General features: G+C 40.5%; 1 protein-coding gene and 1 long non-coding RNA gene across 3 annotated transcripts in view; one reads left to right on the plus strand and one right to left on the minus strand.

Annotated features, from left to right (window-relative positions):
- ERG (ETS transcription factor ERG) overlaps positions 1-8,631 on the minus strand; it is a 155,851-nt gene extending 147,220 nt beyond the window's left edge. The window contains exon 1 of the mRNA XM_049874842.1: positions 8,495-8,631. Within this exon, the coding sequence (XP_049730799.1) occupies positions 8,495-8,512 (18 nt within the window). The 5' untranslated portion in view covers positions 8,513-8,631. The remainder of the gene's footprint in view (positions 1-8,494) is intronic.
- A 3,763-nt stretch (positions 8,632-12,394) lies between these two features.
- LOC126070565 (uncharacterized) overlaps positions 12,395-27,822 on the plus strand; it is a 29,378-nt gene continuing 13,950 nt past the window's right edge. The window contains exons 1-2 of one of the 2 annotated variants that reach the window (XR_007516221.1): positions 12,395-12,615; positions 24,204-26,431. This is a non-coding gene — a long non-coding RNA (uncharacterized LOC126070565). The remainder of the gene's footprint in view (positions 12,616-24,203; positions 26,432-27,822) is intronic. The other variant, XR_007516222.1, reaches the window with a different exon arrangement.

Genomic DNA, 27,822 nt, shown 5'->3' on the forward strand with positions numbered 1-27,822 from the left:
AATTAAAACTTCCTGTATCAGTCACAGAAGCCTCTGTCCTTGTAAAAAGGACCAACCAAAGTAGGAAGAAATCTTGTCTGAAGCCATTTACAGCCCCGGTGAATGTGTTACTGCCAAAGAGCAGAAAGTTGTCTCTGTGTCTACACAAGCCCAAACATGCTTGGCTAGTCTTTGGCCGACAGACATTGAATTCAGCTTAATAACTTCAAGTTCAGTTTGTTTGCTCTACATCAAAGCCAACAACTAAGTTAGCATTGCTTACAACCAGAAATACACAGCAAAGCTAACATGAAATTTCTCTCTAGCAAAGTCATTTCTCTTTTCCCCCGTTTCCCTCTCCTTTTATAAGAAGGTGGGTATACGCCATGTTTAGCCAGGTGATGAGATGCGGTCAGCTCCAGCAATCAGTTCATTTCTTAAATGGTAAGTGATCATGGCTGCAATACCTGTATCATCTAGCCTCTTCCAGCTCTGCAACTTCACCTTGGCCTACTCTTCCCCAAGGTGATGGGTCTCTAGCCACACTGCTCTTCTTTAGATTTTGTGAATACACCCAAGCCCTTTCCTGCCTCAGGAACTTTGCACACGTCGTAGCCTCTACAGCAAGGCTTCTTCTCATATTCCACCTACGTATGGGGCCAGTTCCCTCAAGACGATGCTCCTCACCGTCCCATCTACTGAGACCTCACATACGCCTGCCCTTGCCCTTCTTTTATTTTCTCTTTTTCATAACTTTTATCACAATTGAGAAGTTATGTGGTATAGTTGCTTTTTTTTTTTTTTTTTAACTTATCCTTCACTAGAATGTAACTCCTACAAGGGCAATAATAATCTTTCTCTCTCTTACCACAGCACAGCACACGGCACAGTGTTGGCTCTCTGTCAATACTTGCTAACTAATTAAAAAAAAAAAAAAAAAACATTATTTGCTATACTAGAATTTCATGACAGGAAGGGAGGTGCTACCTTACTAAGATAGAATAATTTAAAGTTTATTATCTTAAATTAAGGAGCTTGGGTTCTTTGTAGGGTATGCTATAAATGTTCTTTATTGTATTTTCCAGAATTTGTCATGCATTGTTTCTTCACAAAAGTGTTTGAAGTAATAGCCCTGATGTTAAGGGAACCATGTTATGGTTGGATTATGATGTGGCACTTTAAAAATAAACAATTTTGCTTGGCCTTAGCATTTCTTTTCTGAAGTCTCAGCACTTATCTATGCACCACAGCAGATTATCCGTTCTTCCCAGGGTTTAATTCCATGAGCCCCCTGCTGAAAAGTTGGGTAAGGCGTTATGGAAAACTCAGAGTTGTATTTTCATTATCGACGCCTAAGACAAGTGCAAGGAAGTTGATACTTGGGATGAGGAAATGTAAATCAGCGACTGATCCGAAATCTGGAGCCACCGCCCTTGGATATTGACAAATATGGAAAGAATTCCCACCACCCACCAGATACAGAATTGTGGGTGAGATCTTTAGCTCTTGAATTTTCTAGCGCTTTATTTTGATTATCCATATATAGAGTATAATAATTGCCTAAAGGTTTTTGTCACACAGGGTAGATGACATAAATCAGCCAGTTATAATAATTTTCATTATCCAGTTATTTAATGTATCACAGTATTATTTATTCATCATTTTTCTCTCCACGGTAATTTAATGTTTGAGCTAGGGCAAACACAGGAAGAAAAGAGACCATCTGTGTGTAAGGAGAAAGGCGAGACAAATAAGCTTATGTGACTTAAGCAATTTGCTTAACCTCTCAAAGTCTCTATTCTTATCCGTAAAAAAGCAAGTGTCCAGGTTCCTGTGTCACATACAAGAGCCTAGTACAGAGCCTGGCATGTAAGAAGCAATTGTTAGGATGATGGTAATTTGGATTATAAATTCAAGATTTGACAGCTACCTTTTAAAATAACACTTTTTAATTTTTTTTAAATATCAATTTAATTCTATTTAGTTAATTTTATTTCACTGGGAGAAACATCTCTACAGGAATAAGACTTTTATTTAAGATCTATAGTAATGATTATACTACTCTGATATCTCAACATTCTCTTTATGACTTCAAAGAATTTTAATTAAAATTTCTTCTTTCAGCAACTACAGGAACCATATACTTTGCCAGTCGCTGTGGAGAGCACAGAAGAGATGGACAGGTTAGCGCTAAAAACTGGTTCCCGGGTTTTACTGGGGGTAAATGAACACTGAAGTATTCTCACTCACAAACACACACACACTCGAAGCTGGGAGAATGTGATGACAAGTCTGTTAGCTTTGAAAATGACAGTTGTAAGAGAGAAAGACAATGAAGAGTGAGAAAGTAGACAGAATGAGGCATGGCCTTCAATATTATCCAACAAAGCTCAGCCAAGTTCAACAGGGGAAATATGTGGGCAAAAAATTTTGATCAAATAGGGAATGAAACTATGACTAAGAAAAAGATCCAGAGGTCTCAGTGGGTCCTTAGTTGAAACTAATTTACAATAGAGGTTCACCGAAAAAAATGTCATGAAATACTATAACAAGGAAATGCAAATAAAGCTGAGATTCCATTTTCGCCTATCAAAACAGCAAAAAGTCAAAGAGTAAAACATTCAGAGTTGTTATGGGCACAGTGGAACTGACCTCATTTATGCTTGAAAGAAGTGGCAACTGGTACAACCATTCTAGAGAGTGAAGTGACAGTTTTTCCAAATTGGCAAGTCTGGAAATTTGGCAGAGACTTAAAATATTATACCCACTGGCCCAATACTTCCATTTCTGAAATAATCAGAAAATTACATCTGCGGTATCCTGCAATGTAATAAGTGAAAAATTGAAAGTGGCATTTATATCCTACAACAAATCATAGAAACAGGTGGTACAAATTATATTTTTAATTTAAATATAAAATGATACTATTTATTTGAGATGGAATATAATGCTGCATAAACATTACACTTCAGCAGAATTTTTAGGGATATGGGGAAATGTTCACAAACAAAGCTAACTGAGGTAAGCAGCATAGTCCTGTCCACAGAATAGACAGATGAACACAGAAGAAAGGCACACACCAACATGCTACTAGTAATTTTCTCTAGCTGGTAGGATTGGGAGTAGGAACAATTTATATGTGTGTTTGTAATTCTTTTTTTTTTTTTTTTCATTTTCTCTACAATGAAAATTTTTAGTCTGTACAAAACCACAAGGTACATTTTTCAAAATTATTGAGAGATGAGGACAGCATAGACTGTTCCAACAGTCTGTTTCTGCCCTAAGCAAGAGGCTATCACAGGCCTCAGTCCTCTTTCAGCAGCAGAGCAAACCATTTCCACCCTCAGGACAGGGCTAAACCAACCCTCCTGCCCAGCACCACCATGAGCAACCCCTCAGACCTTAACTGACCCCCGTGGTGGGACCTGCCCTGCTACACTCTTATAGAGGACTCTTGAGACTCCCTCCTTCTGACCTGCTCCGGCTTGTTTCTGCCCTGGCCTGAGCATGGGAGGCCACTGCAGGTAACATACAGAAATGGCCTGTCAACTCTGTCTTTTCACAATCATCTCCAGAGTGGGTCTGTATGGCCCTGGGTTTCACAATAGAAGCTAGGTCTTAGAAAACATACAAAGAATTAACAGTAGGGCCAGAAGTACAATGCATCTATTAAGAAATGTGAAATAAATAAACTTGCATTGTTAGGTGCACCTGCTATTTAGTGACCTGCTATCAGACACATGCTATTAGTGACCTCTAATGAGGCCCTCCGCAGACATGAAATCACACCAGCCCAAGGCAGGACAGCCATGATGAGCCATATCACAGGTGAGAAAACTGAGGTCAGACAGATTAGGTACCTTGCCCAGGGTTACAATGTCGTTAAAGATTCAGACACAGGTGCGTCTGTGTCCACGTATTGTAGGAGAAGAAACCTCAGGAGTGAGCGGGCAGAATCCCAAGCACTCGGCCTGATCAGGGGAGCAGCTCTCCTTCATCCATACAGAACAATGGAAGGGGACGGGTCCACCACAGCACGTGAGCTGTGGGCCAGCCCTAGAGAAAGGACCTGACATAAAGTGAGCTCCCAAACACTGGAAAGGCCTGGAGACCAGCTCTGGAGAGCATCTTCTCTGAAGATCTTGACACTTGGAGAAACTCCCATCTGCCTGGCTTTCCCGGAGTCCCCTGTCCTGCGATGATTCTCTTAGGTATCAGCCAGTAAAGCAACACATCTGCATTGGGATGCCAATGTGGATTCTCTGCTTTACGTCTCTTTTCCAGGCAAGGGAATCTCATTCTGCAGCTCTAGATGCTGAAGTCGTATTTCCCTGAAGATATCAGTCTTCGTTATTTTATGAACTGATTTTACTTTTAGTTCTGGATTGTCAAGAGAGGTTCACAAATATGTCTTTGTGTGTGTTTCTGTTTTTTTTTTTTTTTAATTATTATCATAAAGATCTCTTCGGCAAAAAAAAAAAATAATGAAATGATCATGTTAAAGGAAACATAGACAATTAAGAAATGGTTCAGAGTTTCAGAACCTTTTCTGAGATCACCGCACTCCTGCAGAAGTGTATGGGGGGAGTCCACAATAGTCATTCTCAATTATGCTTTCCATAGTCACCGCATGAGAGTGCCCTGCAGGTAGGGGTGTGAGCTGTGCGTGCCACACACACACTCACTCAGAGGGAGCTGGGACAGCTGATGCATCCATGGGCAGAGGGCAGCTATGTAAGCAAGCTGTCCATGGATGCAATCAGCAATTCGTTTCAAGATAATGATCCGTACTTCCACTTTCAGGTAACAACGGAAGATGGGGTCTGCTTCTAGGAAGTGACATTAACAGGGGGGACAGCAGCATTTTGCATCTCATCTTTTTTCCCTGTCTCCAAAACCCACTGCCCTTGAGTGGATTCCGACTCATAGCGACCCTATAGGACAGAGTAGAACTGCCCCATAGAGTTTCCAAGGAGCGCCTGGCGGATTCAAACTGCCCTGTCTCAGTGTCCCTCAAAAGTGAAAAACCCATTGCCATGGAGTCGATTCTGACTCACAGCAACCCTGTAGGACAGAATAGAACTGCTCCATAGGATTTCCAAGGAGTGGCTGGTGGATTTGAACTGGTTAGCAGCCACGTCGTAGCTCTTAACCACTGCACCACTAGGGCCCCTCAAAAGTAAAAAGGAATGAAAAAAATTCATATTTCACTCATGCCAGTGGTTTGATGAAAAATAATATGCCTATAGCTATTAAATTCATTTACTACACCCACCCATCATCATCTCCTGAGGGGATGAAGTTTCTTCCCATAACCCTTTACATAATTTCAATAAATTTCCTTCCCATAAGAAAGCAAATTCAGTGAGTGCCTGCTATGTGTAAAGCATTAAATACATAAAGCAGGCAGTATGTTCATAAATTAATAAGGTTGATTTCCTATCGCTTCATGTGTCAATTATCATCGAAATCTCTGATCTCTGTTAGGGAAAGTAACTTCCTTAAAGAAGCATTAAACAGTAATAGTGTGCCCTCAAATCTTCACCAAGCCTTTACGTGACTTTCCACATCCTCAATGAGACCTAAGATGTTTCCCACTAACGTTGCTGTTTACTCCCCCCGATCCTCCAAAATCAGATCTCCATGATACAGGAAAATCCCCACATTCAATTTTAAAAATGACAATCTTTAAACTCCAGGATCAGGGGTTGTAGCCTTGAGTTCATGGACCACCCCCCACCAGGAACCCAAGGATAGATTTGCATTTCAACAGAATTGGTTTCCCATGTAATTCTCTGTGTGTCTTTTCATGTAATTAAAAGCACCATTCTGAGAAGGGATTGATTATAGGTCTCATTAGACACTCTAAGTGGCCCAGGGCATAAAAAAGGATGAGGAAGGTCTCTGAGGGATAGGATTACAACTCTACCACTATCCAGTTATATCAATAACTACAGGTTCTTTCAAGTTTGTAAGCAAACCTGGGACAGCCTGGTGGTGTTTTGCAGGGAAGGTGGCGTTCAACACCCCTCAGTATTGCCAGATGACACCGAAACAGGTGGAACCACCAAATCTGATCCATGAATTGTTGGCATATGGGGAAATCGTCCTCATTACTGATGCCTTTTTACTAGAACTCTTAATCTGGTCTTAAAATCACAGACACTTAGTGACCAATGGTCACTCTTGATGTGAGCTCCTAAAATTTCCTTTACTTCTTCCAATTGAAACATCTATTCCCAATTTCAAATGACCAAGGGAAAACCATGGTGAGAACCACCAACACTGGATAAAAATAGTTCACCTTTCATGGTGCTTTATAGGGTCTTATAAATATTACTGCAAAACACTCGGTTATGGAATACCCACTTAACAAATTCAGCACACATCTGATACTTAATCGACTAGTTGATTGACTTACTGGAACAACACAAAACCGAGAATGCATTTGGGCCTGGAAATTGCCTGCATGACAGACTGTTTCCTAATTTCAACCGACAGCCGGCATTTTCCCTGTGCTCATTTGAGTTTGGCACTAACGTGATTAAAGCTGTAGTCAACAGACTCAAGGCCTCCTTTTTCTACTCTATAAACAAGGCTGTAAAATCATCTCATTACTTTTCCCAGGAAACCTCACAGAACCATGTCTTAAAGGAAGTTACCTATAAAACAGGGTTATTTGATTTTAACAGAGGATTTTTAAAAAATCCACTTGAAGTCATTCTCCAGGTTGACTTGGAATTAGACATATAAGGCAGTGTAATAAAATATTATACTCAGCAGGGTTTCCTAGACGAATGTAAACTATTTTCCCGGAATTTATTCAGAAGGTCACAACAGATTTGAACATCAAAAATACCCTCTTATCATCATAAATATCTATTTTGAATTAAACCACATATTTGTATAACACATTTGTATAGTTTGCAAAATTCAACCCTACCTCCTAAAGAATGGCCTGTTATTTCAATAACCTCTAACGCATGGGTTGGAAAAAAAAAAAACACCATGAGATTGAATTCAAGCTATTCAAGATTTACAAATAATATTTAATTGTGATGAATTCTGGACATAATTAAGGGCCAAGATAAGAACAAAAAGGGCAGTATTTTTTGAGTTTTAAAATTAAATAACTTCTCCCCAGGTAAGCTGAAAATGGAGTACACCAAACTCCCAATTTTTAAATTCCTTTCTATGATGGTTATATTTCTGCAAACTCCAATCCTTGAAGACAAAGAAAGAAAAATCTCTATAAAATGGAAGTCTTGGTACGTGAACTTTTTACACACTCTTGAACATACCATGTACTTTGAGAAAAATAAAACAGCACTTCTCAAACACAGTTTATATGGTAGGTATTCATCAAATTCTCTAACACACATTCCAAATTACGAACATACCAAACCAAGAAGGATTTCTAAAAATGCTTTGGCCCAATTCTGGGCCAACTTCCATTTTCATGAGCTTTCAAATGAACTAAGCCCCTTGATAAAAACACAACCAAGCAGCTTCTCATCTGTAGGCAACATAACTAAAAGGCATGCAACCCGTCTTTCTTTTTCCTCCTTTTAGCATCTGTTTCAGTGGCTGATTTTTCTCATTTCTACAAATGTCACCAAGGCATGGTGGCCTTGAAAATATTTTAACAAACCACCACCAAAACAGACCATGCTGCTAACATGTACGAATTATTAAGTTGGCTTCATTTCCAAGAATTAGCCCACTTTCAGGTTCCCAGCTGTACAAATTTACCTCCTCGTTACTCTATACATGCGGTCCATTAGAAATATTACCAAGAAAAACGTATCAGAACCAACACCCCAGAGCAAATGAGTCCAATAGACTATCGCACTCCAAACCCCACAAACATCAACAGGAAGAAAGCTTACTCGCAGTGAGGAGAGGACGTAGGTATTTTATTCGAGACAAATACATAACCCAACAAACCAAATTACCACCATCTGAGTTATAAGAACTCTTGTCTGTCACCACGGAGGTCCCAAAAATCAAGTCAACATTTGCATGTCCCGTTATAAACAGCAGCATGCCGGGTACCTCTTCATTTCCGCTGGAACTAGCATCCCTGAGCTAGGGAGTCAGTCAAGAAGCAGCCAAAAGTTCAACATTTACCAGACCATCCTTTTCTTTCACCCTGCCCTCCAACCTCTCCAAGTCCATGGCCTTCTCTCAGATATGTATCCAGGCAGCGTTAGGGATGGTTAGACCATACGAAAATTCAGAAGCGCTCCAGAAAGGCTTTGCAAAAGTAATCCACAGCACTCAACAGTGAATTTAGAAACCCCAATTTTTTTCTGAGTTTGAAGTTTTTAAGCCTTGCGAATGGTTGGAGTAGGAAAAAGGAAATTTACTAGGCAGTGCAAAGGAAATCTTGTTGTCCTCTATTGTGGCAGTGGGGGTGTTGCCCAACCCTAACTTATCTACGTTGATAAAGGAAACCAGAGAAAAGAGTAACAAGCACAAGATTTTGTCAAATTAAAAGAGACCCTCTCCTTACCTTGATAGTGCTGGCCATAATGCAATCAAGTTTATTGATCGTTAATAAATGTTAATAATAATTATTGCTTCTCTCTGACCAGAAAGTAGTTTTGATGAGGTTGTTTAGAGCGGATGAGATTGTGCTAAGTCTGGGAAATGAAGTCAACCAATGGCAGGAAGAGGTTTCTATTGGTCCTGGCTGCCCAGCCTGAAGAAACAGGATATTTGGGAGTGGAGAGATAAGAGACCCTGAAAACAATGTTGTTTTTCTTGATGATATGCAGCCAGGAGATTTTTTTTTTTTTAATAAAAAAAAAGAGGCATCAATTGCCTGTGACTGTGTGTGTCGCAGCAGGTGTGCCTGGGTGTGTGTACTGTGTGACATGCCGCCCCGAGCAGGATGCAGATGTGGGGATGTGGCCGGACCCTGCATGGTTTTGCATGGACTGTCAGCGCCTGGGGACCGAGACGGTAAAGGCGCCCTATGGCCCGGATGCCAGGCCTTCTCAGTTCACATCTCGTCAGATCTGCCCCACACCAGGACACAGACTTGAGCTCCCTGCTCCGCTGCCCTAACAGGCAACTTGGCAGGTGGGACTTATTTCATGTAAATGGACGCTGATGCTCAATAACGGCCATTTGCTTGCTGGGTTCCAACAACCTTCATTTATTCAACATCGCTAACCAATGTTCCAGTTTCATTTTCTCCTTCCAAACACAGGCAATTTTTATTTGCTCCGCAATAAACAAGTCAAAAGCACAAAGGCTCTAGAATTAACCACAGAAAATAAAGAGAAAAATAAGCCTGTCCATGTTTCCTTGCTTTCAAATATTTATTCAAAATCCAAATCATTAACATTACTACAAACACTTTTTAACACCAGTGAGCTGGTCTCTCCTTGACAAACATCAGTGTTGCAGGCGACAGGCGTTAGTAGAACGCTTGGCTACATGGAGATACCACATAAAGACCCCAATAAGCTTTTAAAATTCAAGCTGTAAGTTCACGGCCACTCGTCTGTTTTCTCCTCAAAGGAAGTACAGCTAACATTCCCTAGAGTATTTCCTACGGGTCTTTAATTACTCATTTTCAGGAAATTACTTGTTCTCTGGAAGAAACATTTTGCTTTGAATCTGGCTACACGAAAGCTGGACCAGTCCAGAGGTGTGGTCTGAATAGTGGAACTGAAGAACACAATAGCCCAAATCCCAAATCATCTGGCAGCTCTTGGTTTCAGAGGTAGATGTTCAGGAAGTGAATTTAACTCTGACTTCACGTCTGCATATTTCAGAGTTCTATAATGTTCTATATTCTTTATTGTCCCCCTTGTGTTACGAGAAGGGGTAGAAGGCAAGAGAGAAGAAGAGGAGGAGAAGGCAAAAAGAAAATAAACACATTGTAAGTAATCTTGTTCTATGTAAAAATCAGGACCCAACAAGTTTTCAGAATCTGCATTTTGAGGGGATGTTGATTTCCTCTCTTTTCATCTCTGAACAATGAATGAGATGGGAGGTTGATTAAAATGTTGTTTTCCTGAAGATTTCAAAGTATTCGGAGTTGTTTTATCTGGGTAGCTCCCACTAGAATCAGGAGCGCTAAGAAACAAAAGAAAGCAACCTCTCAGGTCCACTGAGACCCTCTCGTTGCTCTTCTCTCCTAAGAAGCATCAATTTACAGTGTTAACTGCAGTACCCCAATATGCAGCTCTCCGTTATGGATTCTCCAAACTGTAGCTTTAAATAAGGTGACCCCCTTGCTAACAAATATCTATGGAAGAACACACTGCCTGGCCCTACCTCACCATCGCCTCCCAGTTTCTAACCCTGCTCATGAACTCTGTGATATGAAAAGCATAGGCTTTTTTATGCAGACTTTCAATGGCAGCTACTCTTAACTCCTTGGTTCTTGCCTAATTCAAATGGAACAGTGAACACTGAAATTTTCTAACCTTTATTTTGAAATAATTTCAAACCTACAGAAAAGTTGCAAAATAATACAAAGAACTCCTAATACTCTTTCCCCAGCTCCCCCAACTGTCAATAATAATGAGCATCATTTGCGTTCTCTCTCTCTCTCATATTTATTTCTCTCTCTCACGTATATTTGCCATCCAGCCAGTTCTGACTCACAGCGACCCTACAGGACAGAGTAGAACTGCCCCACAGGGTTTCCAAGAAGCGAATGGTGGATTTGAACTGCCAACCTTTTGGCTAGCAGCCAAGCTCTTAACCAGTGTGCCACCAGGACTCCTCATTTATGTATAAGGTGTATGTACACATATGCATACACACACACACAAGGAGTCCTGGTGATTCAATGGTTAAGCGCTCAGATGATAAATGAAAGGTCGATGGTTCCAACCAGGGCTTTGGACTGGTTTGAGCCCCTGCTGAGAATCTGCACTTCCAACAAGTTCCCAGGTGATGCTGATGGGGCTGGTTAGAGATCAATCCTGAGAACCACTAGCAGAGCAGTGGGTCTCAAAATTTATTACACATCAGAATCACCTGGCAATCTTGTTAAACTGTAGATTCTGATTCAGTATATCTGGGGTGCAAACATAAATTCCTAGCAGGGGTTCGAACCAGAGCAAACTGGCGTGAAGCCCTGAGTCCGACCCACCACACAGAAAAAAAAATCCTGGCAATCTGCTCCCATAAAGACTGTTGTTGTGTGCTGTCGAGTCAATTCTGAATCACAGTGACCCTATAGGACACAGTCAAGATTCCCAATAGGATTTCCTAGGGTGTAATCTTTCTAGTACCTTTTAAAATACATACATAGACACACACACATACATATGCACACGAACACACATTATTCTTGAATCAACAAAGAGTCAACAAGTTCTCATCCCTGTTCTCTTTTTAACTTCTCTATGTAAGGCATATGGAGGAAGATTAGGAGTTGAGAACACTTTAGTGAGAACTATACAGTTCTAAAAATGATATATGAGCACAGCAAAGAGAATTATGGGCCATGATCTTAACTAGAGGCACAAGAGAATATTCGCTCATGGTTTGTTAACTTATTTATTTATCTGTGTATGTAACACCCATACAGTGGAATACTAATCACCATTGACAGTGATCTTGCAAGAAAACATGATGGAGTAGATATTCAGTGGTATGAAAAATTGTTCTGTATGTTGTCTGGTAAGTTAAAAAGCAAGTTATAAAGCAGCACAATATCATAAACCCATTTTGTTAAGAATAAAAAAGCAACTAAGAATATCAGTAGGCTACCCACTAAAATACTAAAGATAGAGAATCTGTGTGTGTGTGTGTGTATGCTTTCTTTACTTTTTACCCTTTTTCTTCAGTTCATCTGTATTTTCCAACAGTTTACAATAAACACGAATTGCGTTTTAATGTAAAAGTTACATCAGTAAACCGTAATGTTCTATGTTTTGTAAATATCTGAAAAATACAGCCCTGTTCTTTATACACACGCGGTACACAATAGCTATTGTTGTCAAACACTTTATCCAGGCATACCAAAATGTATGTTCCTTTTTAAGTCTACACACCAAGAATACCAAGAATAGAGTAGCTCTTTTTTGAACAGTTTTAGTAAGGAAGCCCAGGAGACGCACGTGTGTTTTGCGGTTGTCATTTATCCAGTGTCAATCCATTCGGTGTGCATTAATTAAGCGCCATTTACACACAGCACTCAGCAAACAAGGATCACACAATTCTGCCCTGTATTGGTGTTTTAGCATTCAGGAAGTCTGCCAGTCCACTCAAATTCAGCACACATCACACTGCAGAGCCTGGAACCAACCCATGAAATGCAGTCTTTTTAAGAGCAAAACAATAGGAAAAAAGCTGCTGTACATTGTTTCTAAGATGACACACAAATTTTAAATGCATAGTGTTTGGATTATTCACAAGAGCCCCGCAAGAAGGATGTCCCAAGGGTTGTTGCCAGGGACATGCCTGAGACTGTAGATAAGAATCAAGCATCTGGAGCTGCCCCCACAATGGAAAACTACATCACTCAGTGGAATTTTTCCTGAGTTCGGAAGATCTGCCTAAGAACACAGGCAGTTTAAGGGACTCGGGGCCACCCACTCCATGCTGGTTACGGACCATTTTCCATTCACGGCAGATTTCATGAGTGTGGTTTCACTCCAACAGGTAAAATTCAGTGTGTGTTTTTATGTGTGAGTGTGTGTACGTGCATGAGTGTGTGTGTGTGAGTGTATATTAGTTTGTCGATGTGAATGTGTACGTGTGCCTGAGTATGTATGTGTTTGGCATATCCTGCAGTACATTAATTTAAAAAATTACAATTTAAATAACTATTGTTTCAACACTCTAAGTGATTAATATACGCCTCAGGTCTTGGTTGATTTGACCTAACCTAAACCAAGGAAATTGTTATCACATACTAAATCCTCAACTTCTCAACACCAAGTTGCAATTTCCCTAATTTTGAAGTACGTGTAAGTTCACTTCTCTAAGTTCAAATGGAGCAATGATTTCAATGAACACAATTTCATAAGCATCCCACATGTCCCTGAGTTTATGCCAACTTCACTGTTACACCACTCCGTAGCCGTCTAAAAAGGCAGGGCTATTGCAACCATCAGAAACCTTGGTGGTGTAGTGGTTAAGTGCTATAGCTGCTAACCGAAAGGTTGACAGTTCAAATCCATGACACACTCCTTGGAAACTCCCTGGGGAGGCTCTACTCTGTCCTACAGGGTCACTATGAGTCAGAATCAACTCGATGGCAATGGGTTTTTTTTTTATCGCAACCATCATTAGGGATCCAAAATATGTCAGCTTATTAGGGATCCTAAATATGTCAGCTTATTATCCATGGTCAAAACACCTCCTAAGAGTAATTATTCTGACACAATGATTTAAAGGAGTTTAAATTTCCTGTTCAGCTATCATGTTTCCACATATAATTTGTGAACCATTAACGGAGCTGCGGGGTCTTTATGCATACGACCACGATCAGCTGCAGATTGGACCTTTGTGACCCACAGGGTTTTCATCAGCTGATTTTCTAAAGTGGATGACCTTTCTTCCTAGTCCATTTTCGTCTAGAAGCTTTGCTGAAAACTGTTTGGCATCGTGTTTATTTATTTACTCATTAATTTGTATCACAAATGGAATCGGAAATTAAGCCAAGCAGAAAAGGTCTGCCATAAACTCACTTACATTTGCATGAGTACCATCAGGCTGCTGGCAGACTTAGCTAAGTTGTACCCAGGCTCCAAGTCAGACGGTGAAACGGGGCGTCTGTGTCACGTGTGAGCAGCTATGCTGTACCCTCTCCTGCAAATTCATGTGGAGGCCTATCCTCACTTGGGAATACAGTTCAAGCCAAGGCAGGCCAGTTCTTTTCAAGTTCATTCTCACGAACATTTGCTTGATTATACTGAACTGAATTGAATTGAAACTATAAGCTACATTCATAATTTTCAACTCCTATCAAAACAAACCAAAAAGTGGTAGAATTCTTGTTTTCTACGCAGGAGACCCAGGCTCAATTCCTAGCCAGTGCACTTCATGTACAATTACCCCCGTTTGTTAGCGGAGGCTTGTGTGCTCCTTTCATAACAAACAGGTTTCCGGGCAGATTCCAGACAAAGACAGACTAGAAAGAAAGGCCTGGCACCTACTTTTGAAAATCAGCCAATGAAAACCCTACGGGTCATGAGGGGATGGCTCACGACAGGGCAGCATTTCATTCCATTGTGCATGGGGTCACCGTGAGTTGGGGGCCCACCAGACTGGAGGGCAGCTAACAACAGCAGCAGAATTCAGGGAAAACTGAAAATATCCCTCTTTGAATGTATTGCCAATGACAGGCCAGAAGAAAAGCCACGGTTTGATAGACTGCAGTTGCCTGTGGTGGATACTATTTTGTTCTTTATTTACAGCTACAAAAACAAACCCACCTCAGGAATTTTAGGAAGCAACCACATAGTGCCCCTAAGAACTAAGAACGACACAGCTTTGTTTATTTGCTAGTAGAAACCAGTCAGGAGCCTGGTGCAGATTTTTCCTTTGAACTGCTTGAATTGTTGTCGCTAGGGGGTGCTAAACGTCCCTCTAAAAGGCCCTTAGAGAGAATGCGGGATGCCTAATTCTGGACATTCAATTCCTGAAACTGACCTTATCATCCTACAAAGGAGGCTAGTTTTTTTATACACTGAAGTCTGCCATTCCTAATGCAGAAAAAGTTTCATTATAATATAAGGAAATATGCAACAATGAGCTCAAGCACAACAACGATTTTAAGGATGGTGCAGGACCAGGCAGTGTTTGGTTCTGTTGTGCATAGGGTCGCTGTGAGTCAGAACCGACTCGACGGCACCTAACAACAACAACAACAAGGAAATATGTATGTTTTAGGAGCAACAATAAATTATACAGATCTGCACAGAAGACTAAAGTCCTGATTTTTCTGGGTGAGATTTGCCCATGGAATTGTATAATGGCTCTACACCACTATGAATAACTTCAAGCCCTGAAAATTATTCTACACCAAAAACCAAACCCATTGCCACTGAGTCAATTCTGACTCATAGTGACCCTATAGGACAGAGCAGAACTATCCCATAGGGTTTCCAAGGAGTAGCTGGTGGATTTGAACTGCTGACCTTTTGGTTAGCAGCCGAGCTCTGAACCACTGCACCACCAGGGCTACTTCACAATTCAGTGTGTTAGCTGTGCAAATTCCATCCCACTAACAGGTACACGTATGGTGTATCTGTTTTCTCTGGAAGTGACACCTGTTGCGACGCCAGCTCCTTGCCTAAACCCCGACGTTAGAGGACCCTTGTCAGAGCCGAGAGTTGTGAGAGGAATACGGATTATACGGTAATAGGTTAAGTGTGAAAGACACCTTGTTGTACCTTCCTTTATTTAAAAAGAAGTAGTTTTGGAATAGGCTTCTAAAACACAACACATGTAAAAATTACACACAACATTAAGATTTATCTATATGGATCAAACAGACAACAGCAACTGGGACGATTTTACAGGAACCTTAGGGGGCAGTGAGTTTCTGTTAGTGAGGGAGGAACAACTCAGAAAAGGAGGATGAGAACGGTTACACAACTCGAAGAATGTAATCAATGTCATTGCATTGTACATGTAGAAACTGTTGAATTGGTCTATGTTCTGCTGTGTATGTTCTCAACAACAAAAACAACAAATTATTGAAAAAGACAGATGGATAAAGATACACAACGTTTTAAAACAAAATATGGATTTTTTTTCTTTGAAAATAATCCTATGAGACAATTATACGGACTTTTCAGTCATCAAATGCCAGTCAGAGCAAAATGGGAATGGCCTTCGAAACCGTTGAAGAAACTATAACTGATTTTGTAACTACCCTTTTTGTCCTTGTTTATCCTTTAAAAAACCTGTAGCAATTCCTTTTTCCTTCTCCTTAGGTTCATTTACCAAGGAATAGCGGGGTCAATGGGTGAAGGTTGTTTGTTTGTGTTCAGGACTGGCCGGGGGCGGGCGGGCGTGTGTGTGGGCTGGGCTCCAACCTCCATCTGAAGAGGCACCAGCGACTGTGGTTTGGGCTGTAGCTATTTTCCTCTTGGCCTGCCAGTGGAGCAGAGGTTCGTTTTCAATGTGCTCTACAGAGGGATAATTAATGCAGTGTTCTGTCAGACTGCTCCACGTCTATTTTTAAAGAGAAACATGACTTTTGCATCTAAATGGCATCGCAAAGCAGAGGGGATGAGAATCTGAAAACTTTACTAGCAAGGCACTCCTCAGCCAGCTTCATCAGGATGCAACTCTAAATAAAAGACATTGGCAGAACTAGGAAAACAATTCTCAGCTCAGAGTAATCAGACTAGGAAACCCACAACCCAAAACAAAAACAAACAAAAAAGGAAAACCAAATCCGTTGCTGTCAAGTCAACTCGGACTCATGGCGACCTCATCTTTTACGGAGTAGAGCTGAACTCCAGAAGGTTTTCTTGGCTGTAATCTTTAAGGAAGAAGATTGCCAGGCCCTTCTTCTGGGGCGCTGTTGTATGAGTTCAAACCACCAACCTATGACATTAGTATTCAAGTGCAAAATGTTTGTGCCACTAGGAACTTTAACACTTAAGACACTAATTACTAATTATGAGCTGGCTCCGGTGGACACTGAGGAACATCAGTACAATGCTAACTTCTATTTCAGCATGAGAAGTCGTCACAAACTCAGCTAGGAGGAGGGGAACCTCAGTGACAGCGCTCAGAAAGGAAGAGCAGAGCACAACATCCCAACCTGCAGAGGCCATGGCTCAGGGCAGCGAGGCCTCAGCTGGGCTTTGCTCCCATCTGGTAGGTGAACCCAAGGAGTCATTTATTTTATTTGTGCCAACTTTTCCATTTGTAAACGAAATAATCACTCTGAAGGTTTGTTTGAAGGCACCCCCTGAATCCACACCCAATGCCAGCAGCTCCCCTGACTCCACATAACTTGGGCCCCATTCCCATCCTCTAGAAGGATCTCTGTCCATCAATACCAGAGACATGGGAAAAACTTCCATCTCCCCCTCTGTGACTTTCACAGAAATAAGGGTGGTAAATGAGAAGCAGAGGGAGGGGATCCATTACCTCAAGTTACTAAAATGAAAAGCCCTAGTGTTTAGAAGGTGTTGTTAGTATTTTCCCTGAAACATTAGCTCCTAGAAATCAGGGGCTCTGTCCCTAGCGTGGTCTATGAGGCTTCCAGGACGCCGTGGGGGCTTCCATCGGTCAATTGTGACTATAATGAGAGCCATCTGGAGGGCTGCGAGGGTGGGCCTGGTAACCACTGGAGCTTTCCCGTGAGCAAAGGCAAGATGGACGTTCACGCAGCGTCAGCAAGTGGATGATCAGGCAGCATGGGACTCCATTTCTAAGAGCCACAGTCCTGGGTGCCCCTTCCCCAAGGAAAGCCTGAGAAAAACAGCAGTCCTGAGTGGGAATCCCCAGTATCATCCACGAGGCAATTTTTTGAGAAGTTAAGGTCTCTTGTTTTGAAGTTCACACACTGAATTCTTGCAGACAGAGTGCTGCCATTCAGATTCCAGAGAACTGGGACAGCCATCTCTCACCTCCTGGGCTGAGCTAAGATTTGAGATATTGGATTCCGTATTACTTAAAGCTGTTCCGAGCTTTTCATCAGGAATGGAAACCATTAACATGTCTCACACGCCACTCTCAGTTTTATGGAATTCTGGCACTGGGGAGCTCTCTTTATTTTATTATTTTCTTTCACAGCCAGAATGCTGAAATTTTTCAACTGTCTTAAGTGACCCTTCACCTAAGAGGTTTTGCCTAATCTGTAAATTGGAGTTAAAAGTCTTTCTGTAGCTTTGGAGTGGGGTGCTCTTTGTCCTCAAAAGAGCAAGGAGACCTTAAACAACGGGGCTATACATACATTGTGCTGCTTTGTTAGTTCCTGCAAACCAAAAGCAGATGTGGAATACCGGCAGCTACTTTGTAGTGACCCATGGATGCTGAGGCTAATCCAGATCACTCTTAATAACTCAAAACTGCTACCCTTTAACCACCTAATTTTTTTCCCTCACTTATAAATGCAAAAAAGAAGTGACAGTGTGCATTGAAATCCATTTCCCTCTGAACACTTACAGATTTTCTCCCTTAAAAGCCAGGAGGAAAGGTCTCACTCCTAAATGGTGCTGCTGTCATCTGAATATGTTTTCGTTTAGGTGATCAACACCTTTAACAAATCAAGATCTGGATAGAGAGAAATTATACCGAAAATGAGATATTCCTACCGTGGCCTTTTCCCAAGATTCAATAAGTGCTGAGTCCTTTGAATTATTCGACTCCTTGAAAATGTAAGAAAACACAGAAGGGTGAGGGTGAAGAATGTAGCAACTCAAGATGTTTCCCTAACATGGAAACCATTTTAACTTTCAATCATTTTCCTGAATTGTAAAATAATTCATCTCAGTCAAGGAGAAAAGTGAATAGATACGGGAATAATTCAGAAACCTCCCAAATGAAGAAATCAATCATTCTGCACTAAACCTGAACATTTAATCAAGGTGATGTCTATTCACTAATGTGGGTGGGACTGTTTTAATGTAAAATCAAGTAGAAAATTATTCAGACACTGAATTTTTTTTTTTTTTTACAAGGTGGAGTGCCTCTAAATTCAATGCCAGACACTGAATGATGTTTAATGACTACATACACCTCAATTATACTGCCACACTGCACACAGGACTTCTTATTCCTACTTTAAAACTAGATTTATGCATATGTATAAACTAGAGGGAGGATAAGACATTTGTATTACCATATTTCATTAAATCTAGATTGTGGATGATCAGATATAAGTTACACCATAATTTAATGTAGCACTAGGGGGGAAAGGAGCCCTAGTGGTGACTGGTTAAAAGCTATGGCTGCTCCAAAAGGCTGGCAGTTCGAATCCACCAACTGCTCCTTGGAAACCCTATAGGGTTGTTCTACTCCGTCCTATAGGGCCACTATGAGTCGAAATCAACTCAGCAGCAACGGGTTTGTTTTTTGTTTTTGTAGGAGAGAAAACAAGTTCTGCCAATCAAGCTTAGCCATAATACTTTCTTATCCATCAATTGTAAAACATATCTCAATTTCTGAGATGCTAGAAAGTAAATAAATGTGTGCTCAGAATTGATGCAATATAGGAATTTTTAGTATATTTATGAAAGAACAAATCATGAACTTACTAAAATCTTATTTGGGCTAGACTACAACCTCAGCACTATTGACAATTTGGGTCAAGTAATTCTTTGTTGTGAAGGAGCAGTCCTGTACAGTGTGGAATGTTTGCCAGCATCCTTGGCCTCTGCCCACTACATGCCATGGCAGTAGCATCCTCCCCCAAGTCATGACAACCAAAAACGTCTTCAGATAAATATTCTAGCTGGAGGTGGGAAGCCAATATCGTCAACATTTGACAACCACTGAGATACAGCAATTCAATTTTATCAGTTTTGCAGTGTAACTTAGTCTAAATACCGTATTTTTACACAAATAATGCATGCCTTCTACATTTGTGTGCTATCCACTCCCTCCCCCCATGAGGTATTTTCATAAGCGCCACTATGCTGATTTTTATACATGTTGCTGTAAGAAAAAAATGAGCACAGCATGCTTATGAAAATCTTCACAGAGGAGGGAGCAGTTGGCAAACAAACGTTGAAGGCACGTTATCTGCGTAAAAATATGGGTATACATGTCAGACTGTCAGCCAATTGGAAACTGTATTATTGCACAACAAAACACTGTTTAAACAAATATTTGGTGAACACAAAAGAGTGCATGTTGGCTATCCTAACCAGCAGGGTGTATAAGAACAAAGGTGAGCACACGTCACTATCAGTAAAATTTTACTGTCTGTAAACCATCCAATAAATACGAAGAGAAAATAAAGACTATCAAAATAAGAGAACCATAATACAATATTTTGGACCTATCTAGCTGATAAAAATGAAAAAAAAAAAAGAAAAAAAAAATATATATATATATATTTAGCCCTGGGAAATATGCCGGCAAGAGCACTTTCATCCATGTATATTGGGAATATAGTCTTGTACCTTAATCCTAACTTGAACTAGGTTTAGTTTTTCAAATAAAAAAAGAAGAGTAAATATGAGATGGATCAGACAATCATGTTGATGTGTCTGTGATTGATTAATCTCTGTAAGAGTCAAAAGCAGGGCTTTAAACAGGTTCTTTCCAGTATGAACACTTGCTGATAATTTGCATTTCTAACAAGTTCCCAGGCAATGTTAATGCTGCTCATTAGGGACCAGTTCTGAGAACCACTAGTAAAGCAGTGGTTCTCAAATTTTATCATACATAAGAATCACCTGGGAATCCTGTTTAAAATGTAGATTCTGATTCAGTATATCTGGGGTGGAAATACAAGTTCTCGGCAAGGGTTTGAACCATAATGAACTGGATCAAAGCCTGGTCAAAAGTCTCAATCTGAAGAAGTTAGAAAAACCCAAAGAATGAAGAAGAGGAAAGATAACAAAGAGAAAAATTAATAAAATAGAAAATTAATATATAATGGAGAAGATTAACAAAGCCAAAATCTGGTCCTTTGAAAAGACTATTTATAAACCTCTGATGGTCCATGATTAAGAGAAAAAGAGAGAAGGTTCAAATAACCAAAGTCAAGAATAAAAAGGGCCATTACTACAGATCCTACAGAGATTAGGAGAATAAGAGCACATTATAAACAATTTCCTATAAATAAATGTAAAAATTTTGCTGAAATACATAGATTCCTAGAAAAATACAACTTACCAAAACTGTTACAAGAAGAAACACAAAATCTGAACTCCCACAACTATGAAAGAAACTGATTTAATAACTTAAAACTTTCTCAAAAGAAACTTCAGAAAAAAAGAACGGAAAAAGGAAGTAAAGAAAACACTAGGTCCATACTGATTTGTCAGCAAATTCTAACATACATTTAAAGAATAAATAATACTCTCACACAAAATTTTCTAAATAATAGAAAAAGAGGAAATCTTGATATCAAAATGTCACCAGGGCATTACAAAAAAGGAAAATTACAGGCCAGTCTCACACATAAAACAGATGCAAAAATCCTAAACAAAATACCAGAAAACCAAATCCAACAATATATAAAGCAGAATGATATACTGTGACCAAGCTGGATTTATTCTAAGAATGCAAGATTGTATCAATTAAGATCAATATCAAATTTGCATTATAAAGAAGAAAAATCATGTGAATATCTCAAATAAAAGAGGAAAAAGCATTTTATAAAATTCAATATCCGCTTACAATTAAAAACCCTTAGGAAAATAGAAAAAAAAGGAGTTTTATCAATCTCATAAAGAATATCTGCCAAAATGTACAGAAACCACATAATTTATTGGTGAAACATTGAAATTTCATCCTTTGAGACTGGAAAAAATACAAGGAGGGCCACCATCACTGTCTGTCACAAATTGTATTAAAGGGCCTAACCAGTACATAAGGCAAGAAAATTAAATGCCAAGGGGTTGAGGGAAAATAATAATCTTTAACTATTTGCAGTTGATACAGTTTTATAACTGTTTTATACACAGAAAATCCAAGAGAATTTGGAAATAAATCATTTCAACTCATAGCTACCCTATAAGGACAGAGTAGAACTGCCCCACAGGGTTTCCAAGGAGTGGATGGTGGATTCGAACTACTGACCTTTTGGATAGCATCTAACACTTAACCACTGCACCACCAGGACTCCAATATAGGTCAGTATAGGTAGGTAAATTTTATTTCTTTACATCAGCATTAGTAGAAAATGAAAATTGTGGAAGATATTATTTTCACTGGCATCAAATTTTAAAATATGGAATAAATCCTAACATAATATGTACAGGAACTTTACAGTACATAATACTATCTAAAGAAGGCTGAAACAAATGGACAGATACACCACGCTCATGGATGGCAAGGCTTACTACTATAAAGACGCCAATTCCATACAAACCGATCAACAGATTCAGTGCAGACCCAAACAACACTGCAACAGGATTTTTATGGAACTTGACAGATTCTAAAATTTATATGGAAATACACAGGGTCAAAATAGCCAACATATTCTTGAAGAAGAGTGAGGTGGAACAGCTTGCCCTACCAAACATTACTGTAAAGGTACGGCAATTAGGTCATAGTGGTATTCATACAAGAATAAACATACCAATAGAAGAGGGGAGACCCAAGAAGCAGCTCCATAGATGCGCTCATATGGCTGACAAAGGTGGCACTTCAGAGCAGTGAAGAAAGGGACCACACAGTAAATGGTGCTGGGAAAATGGCATATCCATATGGAGAAAAATTAACTTGACAATTATCAGTGAACTGCAAATCTAAATGAGAAAGGCAAAAATAATAAATTTTCTGGAAGATAATATAGGGGAGTATCTCCCTGACTTTGGGATGGTGGGATTTTGTAAACGAGGCACAAAAACACTAACTGTAAAAGGAAAGACTGATACATTAAACTATATTAAAATTGTCATTGTTCTTGTTAGTTAGTTGCTGTTGAGTTGATTCCAACTTGCAGCTGCAAGTTTGAACTGCCAACCTTTAGGTTAGAAGCCGAGCTCTTAACCACTATACCACCAGTACACCTCTTTAGCTATTAGGGAGATGCAAATGAAAACCACAATGAGATATCACTTCACCCCCACGAGAATGTCAACGATCAAAAAACTGGAATAGGTATTGGTGAGGTCGTGGAGAAACCAGAGCCTTCATCCATTGCTGATGGATATAAAATGGTACAGACACTGTGGAAAACAGTTTGACGGTTCCTCAAAAATTTGAACATAGAGTTACCATGTGACCCAGCAATCCCAAACCTAGGTTTATACCCAGAAGTGAAGGAACACAAACTTGTGTATGTACACCAGTGTTCACTGCAGCACTTTTCACAATAGCCAAAAATGGAAACAACCAACATGCCCATCAACAAATGAATGGATAAACAAAATGTGGTATATCCATGCAATGGAATATTATGCAGCCATAAAGAGAAATGAAATTCTGATGCCTGCCACAGCATGGATGAACCTTGAAGACATCACGCTGAGTGAAATAAGTCAGTTGCAAAAGGGCAAATACTGTATGATCTCACCTACATGAAATAAACAAAAATGATTAATGGTTACTGCGGGTGAAAGGGAAGGAAAAAGGGGAGCTTTCATTTGGGGGGCACTGAGTTTGTGTTAATGGTGGTAGAATGTTTGGAAAAGGATAGCAATAATGGTGGTACGGCAAGAAAAATATAATCAATGTCACTGAATTCTACATGTGGAAGTTGCGTTGGTGAATGTTTTTGAGTGTGTATTTTCACCACGATAAAAAAAAGAAAAGAAAACCCTATGACGCACAGTTCTATTCTTGACACACAAGTCACCATGTCTCTGAATCAAGTCCACGGCAACTTGTCAAAAGGTGATAAAGTCTTCGGGGTAGCAAAAGTGGGAAGCCATGACTATCCTCGTTCCTAAGGCGGCAAAAGGAAGTAGCAGTTGTCAACACCAAGAAACAGATGCAGCTGTCGCTGTAATTACAGAGCAGAGCCAACAACAGGAGCTGTGACTTTCCATAGAGGGAAAAGGCCACCACCAACCTGTAGCCAACAGGAAGAGGAAATAAATACCTGAATTCTCTCCTCCTGGCCTCTACTTTCCTTCTGGTGCCTCTTGTGATAGTTAATTTTATATATCAACTTGGCTAGGTTACGGTGCCTAGTTGTTTGGTCAAACACTAGTTTAGACTCTGTTATGAACTAGTTACATGTGATTAAATCAGTTGGCCTTAAATAAAGCAGATTACCTTCCACAGTGTGGGTTGGCTTCATCTAATCAGCTGAAGGCCTGAAGAGCAAAAAGAGAGTTTTCCCTCAAGTGTGTTCTGCCCCCAGACTACACAAAGACATTTTGTCAGTACTCCTCACCCTTCACCCTTCTAGTTGCCTCAACTATAGGTTTGGGGACACAAGTCTGCAGGAATCTCCAGTCTGTCACCTGACCCACAGATTTTGGCCTTGCCAGTCCCCCCACAAATGCGAGCCAATTCATTAAAATAAATCTAGATAGATGATGGATGGGTGGGTGGGTGGATGGGCAGATGGGCGGCCGGACAGTTGGATGGACGGCCGAATGGCCGGATGGCTGGATGGACAGACAGATAAAGCACTGGTTCTGTTTCTTTAGGGAACACTGACCATGACACCTCTCATTAATTGAATCCAATGGGAAAACAGACGGCGAGGGAGCCCAAACAATACAGTCCATGATATCAACTTCCTGGGACAAGAAGCAGGGCAGAGAAGAACACAGAGTGGACTGGAGAAGTAAATGGAGAAAATCTAGCCCATCTACTATTGTTAAAGACTACAATTCGACTATTGAACGAACGTATACAAGACAGAAATATGTGCATGCATGCACCAAGGAACACATACAAGAATGTTTACAGCAACAATTTCTGTAATAGCCAAATACTGGAAACCACCTAAATACCCATCAACAGTAGGAAAAAAACAATAAAATATGGTATATTTATACATTGCCATGTTAAACGGCAGCAAAAATGAAGACACTGCGGCTACAACAACAATCCGGACAAACCTCACAAATACAATGCTGAGTGAAAGACGCCCAACACAAGGGAATACACTGTATGAATCCCTTTACATAAAGACTGAAAAGCAGGCAGAGCTATAGTGACTAGGCATGCACATTTAGATGGAAAATCCATAAAGAACAGCAAAGAAGCAATGCCCATGAAAACAAAGAGAAATATTTACCTTTAGGGGAGAGCGGCAAGGGTCAGAGGGGTCACAGGTGGTACTTTCAGGGTAACACTACTATTCACTCTAGTATAATTAAGTGTGGTGTGCATTTATTTTTCAGGTACTTTTCCGTATGCATTATGTTTCAAAATTTTTTACTGAGATACTAGACCATAGGTGGACACTCTGGTTTCCTCAAACATTGTGTCCAATGAGATTGGTGAAATGTAAATAAGGACCAAAACCCTGACTACACAAAGAGGAGCTGAAGGAAGGGGTAATTGAGAGGCACTTTGCCATCTGATAAGGAGCCCTGGTGGTGCAGTGGTTAAAGTGCTCAGCTGCTAACCAAAAGGTCGACGGTTCAAACCCACCAGCTGCTCCATGAGAGAAAGATGTGGCAGTTTGCTTCCATAAAGATTACAGCCTTGGAAACCCTATGGGGCAGTTCTACTCTGTCCTACAGGGTTGCTATGAGTTGGAATCGACTCAGCGACAATGGGTTTGGGTTTGGTTTTGGGATCAACATCTGATTAGCTTCCAAAAAAGGGAAACTCAGATCATGTCAGAGAAAGCATTTTGTAGAAAATATCCTTTGCATAATTCATCCCATCCTCAGGTTCCTACTGCATTTTGTTCATATCTCTCAAAAAAGAAAACCACCAAGGCTCATTTTTTCTCCTCAGACCAGCAGCTCAGAACTTTTCACAGAAGCTGTTATGGATTGGAGTGCTGTCCCCCCCAAAAGATATGTTGAAGTTCTAACCTTTGTACCTGTGAATATGTTCTTGTTTGGAAAGAGAATCTTGGAGGAAGTTATCAGTTAGGTTAACATGAGGTCATACTGGCATAAGATAGATCCTAATCCTGTATGACTGCTATTCTTGTAAGAGGAGAAGGGACAGAGAGACAGGGAGACAGAGGAAGGACACCACAAGATGCTGTAAGCTACAAGCCAGAAAACGCCCGAGCTACCAGAAGCTGGGAGAGAGGCATGGAACACATTTTCCCTCAAAGCCTCAGACGGAATCCACACAACGACACCTGATATCAGATTCTCAGCCTCCAGAACTGAGACAATATACGTCTGTTTTCAAAAGCTACCCAGTTTGTGGTATTTTGCCACAGCAGCCCTAGGAAAAAGATACCTAAGGAATAGTCTTACGCACAGTCAGATGAAACGTGGGATTTGGCAGTGAAGTAACTTCTGCGTTCCCCGTTTCCTGGGCAGGAGGAAGCAGGGAGCCTCTCTGTGGTGCATCATGAGTACTTCTCATTCAGGGTCAGCATGGAGAACCACCAGTGGCCTGTAACGGGCCAGTGTCATGAGGTGACCTCAGAAGGACACAGTCCAAGGATTAAAAATCCATTTAACCAATTCGATACCTTGTATAAAAAGCACTCTTTTTAAGTGCCTTACTTGTCTTTAATGCTCAGACAACAACCCGGTGAGACAGACAATGTTTCCATTTTACAGATGAAGACAATGAGCCACAGAAATGTAAAGTGACTTGTCCAAGGCTATACAATGTGGATGTGGAAAAGCCTTGGTTAGTCCTCAGGAGTCAGACTCCAGAGCCCACAGCAGGGACTCTGCCAGTCTTGTCTACAACTGTAGCCAAGTATCTGGCACAGAGACACCAATAGGTAAGTATTTGTCGTTACTTATATTCTGTCGGAGAGAGAGAAAGAGTTGAGGAGGGAGGATGGGAATGAAATAAAAAAGAGAACATACAATAGAAGAAAGCACTATATAAAAAATAAATAAATAAAAGTGTGCCTGCTGGTTACTGGTCATATTAGATAGGATGGTCAAGGAAGGCCTCACCAAAAAGCAAACCTTACTGAGGAGTGGCCCTCACTAGGGATGAACCTTACCAAGAAGGTGAGCCTCACCAAAGAGTGGCCCTCACCGGCAAGTGGCCCTCACTGAGACGACCCTCACCAAGGAGATGACCCTCACTGAGGAGTGGCCCTCACCGAGGAGGTGAGCCTCGGTGAGAAGGTGGCATTAAGTTAAAACATGAACAACAAATAGGAGCTAGCACGTGCGGATGCAGAGACAGCCTTCCATGCTGCAGGACCAGCTAGTTCAATATTCCTGAGCTATGAATAAGCTTGGCACATTAGAAGAACAGAAACAACACTGGAATGCAGTAACAGGGCACAGTGATTTCATATGGCATGTGCAGTGTGGGCACGGGCCAGGCCATATGAAGGAGTCTGGACTCTACCCCCAATATGGTGGGAAACGACTGAGAGAGGGATTAAATAGGGGTCACGTGATTGAATTGACATGCTTTCAAGGTTGCCCCAGCTCTACATAAAGGGTGGGTTTGTAGATGTGCACAAACGGGAGGCAGGAGAAACCAGCTAAGTTGCCCTTGCATCAGTGGTGTCATTAGGGTTGGTGTCACCCCCCCCTCCATGGAACTCCTCTCATACCAGACCATACAGAATCCTTAGTAATGTTTTTTTGTACTAATGGGACTCATAAATCCTAATTCGTGTATCACTCCTTCTTTTCCTTTAATTACCACTAACTCTCAAAAAAGCTACTGACAGAGATTCACAAACAGTAATTAACACAATATTGTAGCTAAAACACCAGAAAATATGAAAAACTATAAAAAAACGGGCAGCAACGAAAACAATAGTGTGTGCTTGTAGTGAGTGCAAACAAAACCACGTTATTCCAAGTGTCACTGTAATTGAATAATAATGACAGTTCTGACCAAGTGTCACTGTAATTGAGTAATAATGACAGTTCTGACCAGAGGGCATTAAAAAAAAACCCAGTGAATTAGAAGGTTCAAAAAGTAAATCAGCATAGAGTTTTAGCCTTGTTAGTATACTAATACATGTAAGCTGGGCTTATGAAAAATGTTTTTGTTGTTATAAGTGACTACAAGGATATTTTTCTAAAAAATAATTAAATTCTAAATTATTTCTAAAAAAATTATAAATTTCTGCCGAAACACTACACAAAAATTTTAGAGACAGTCATTTTGGTGTCACTGCCTCAGAGAGTGTCACCC

The sequence above is a fragment of the Elephas maximus genome, chromosome 2, assembly GCF_024166365.1.
Source record: "Elephas maximus indicus isolate mEleMax1 chromosome 2, mEleMax1 primary haplotype, whole genome shotgun sequence".
Classification (NCBI taxonomy): Eukaryota; Metazoa; Chordata; class Mammalia; order Proboscidea; family Elephantidae; genus Elephas; species Elephas maximus.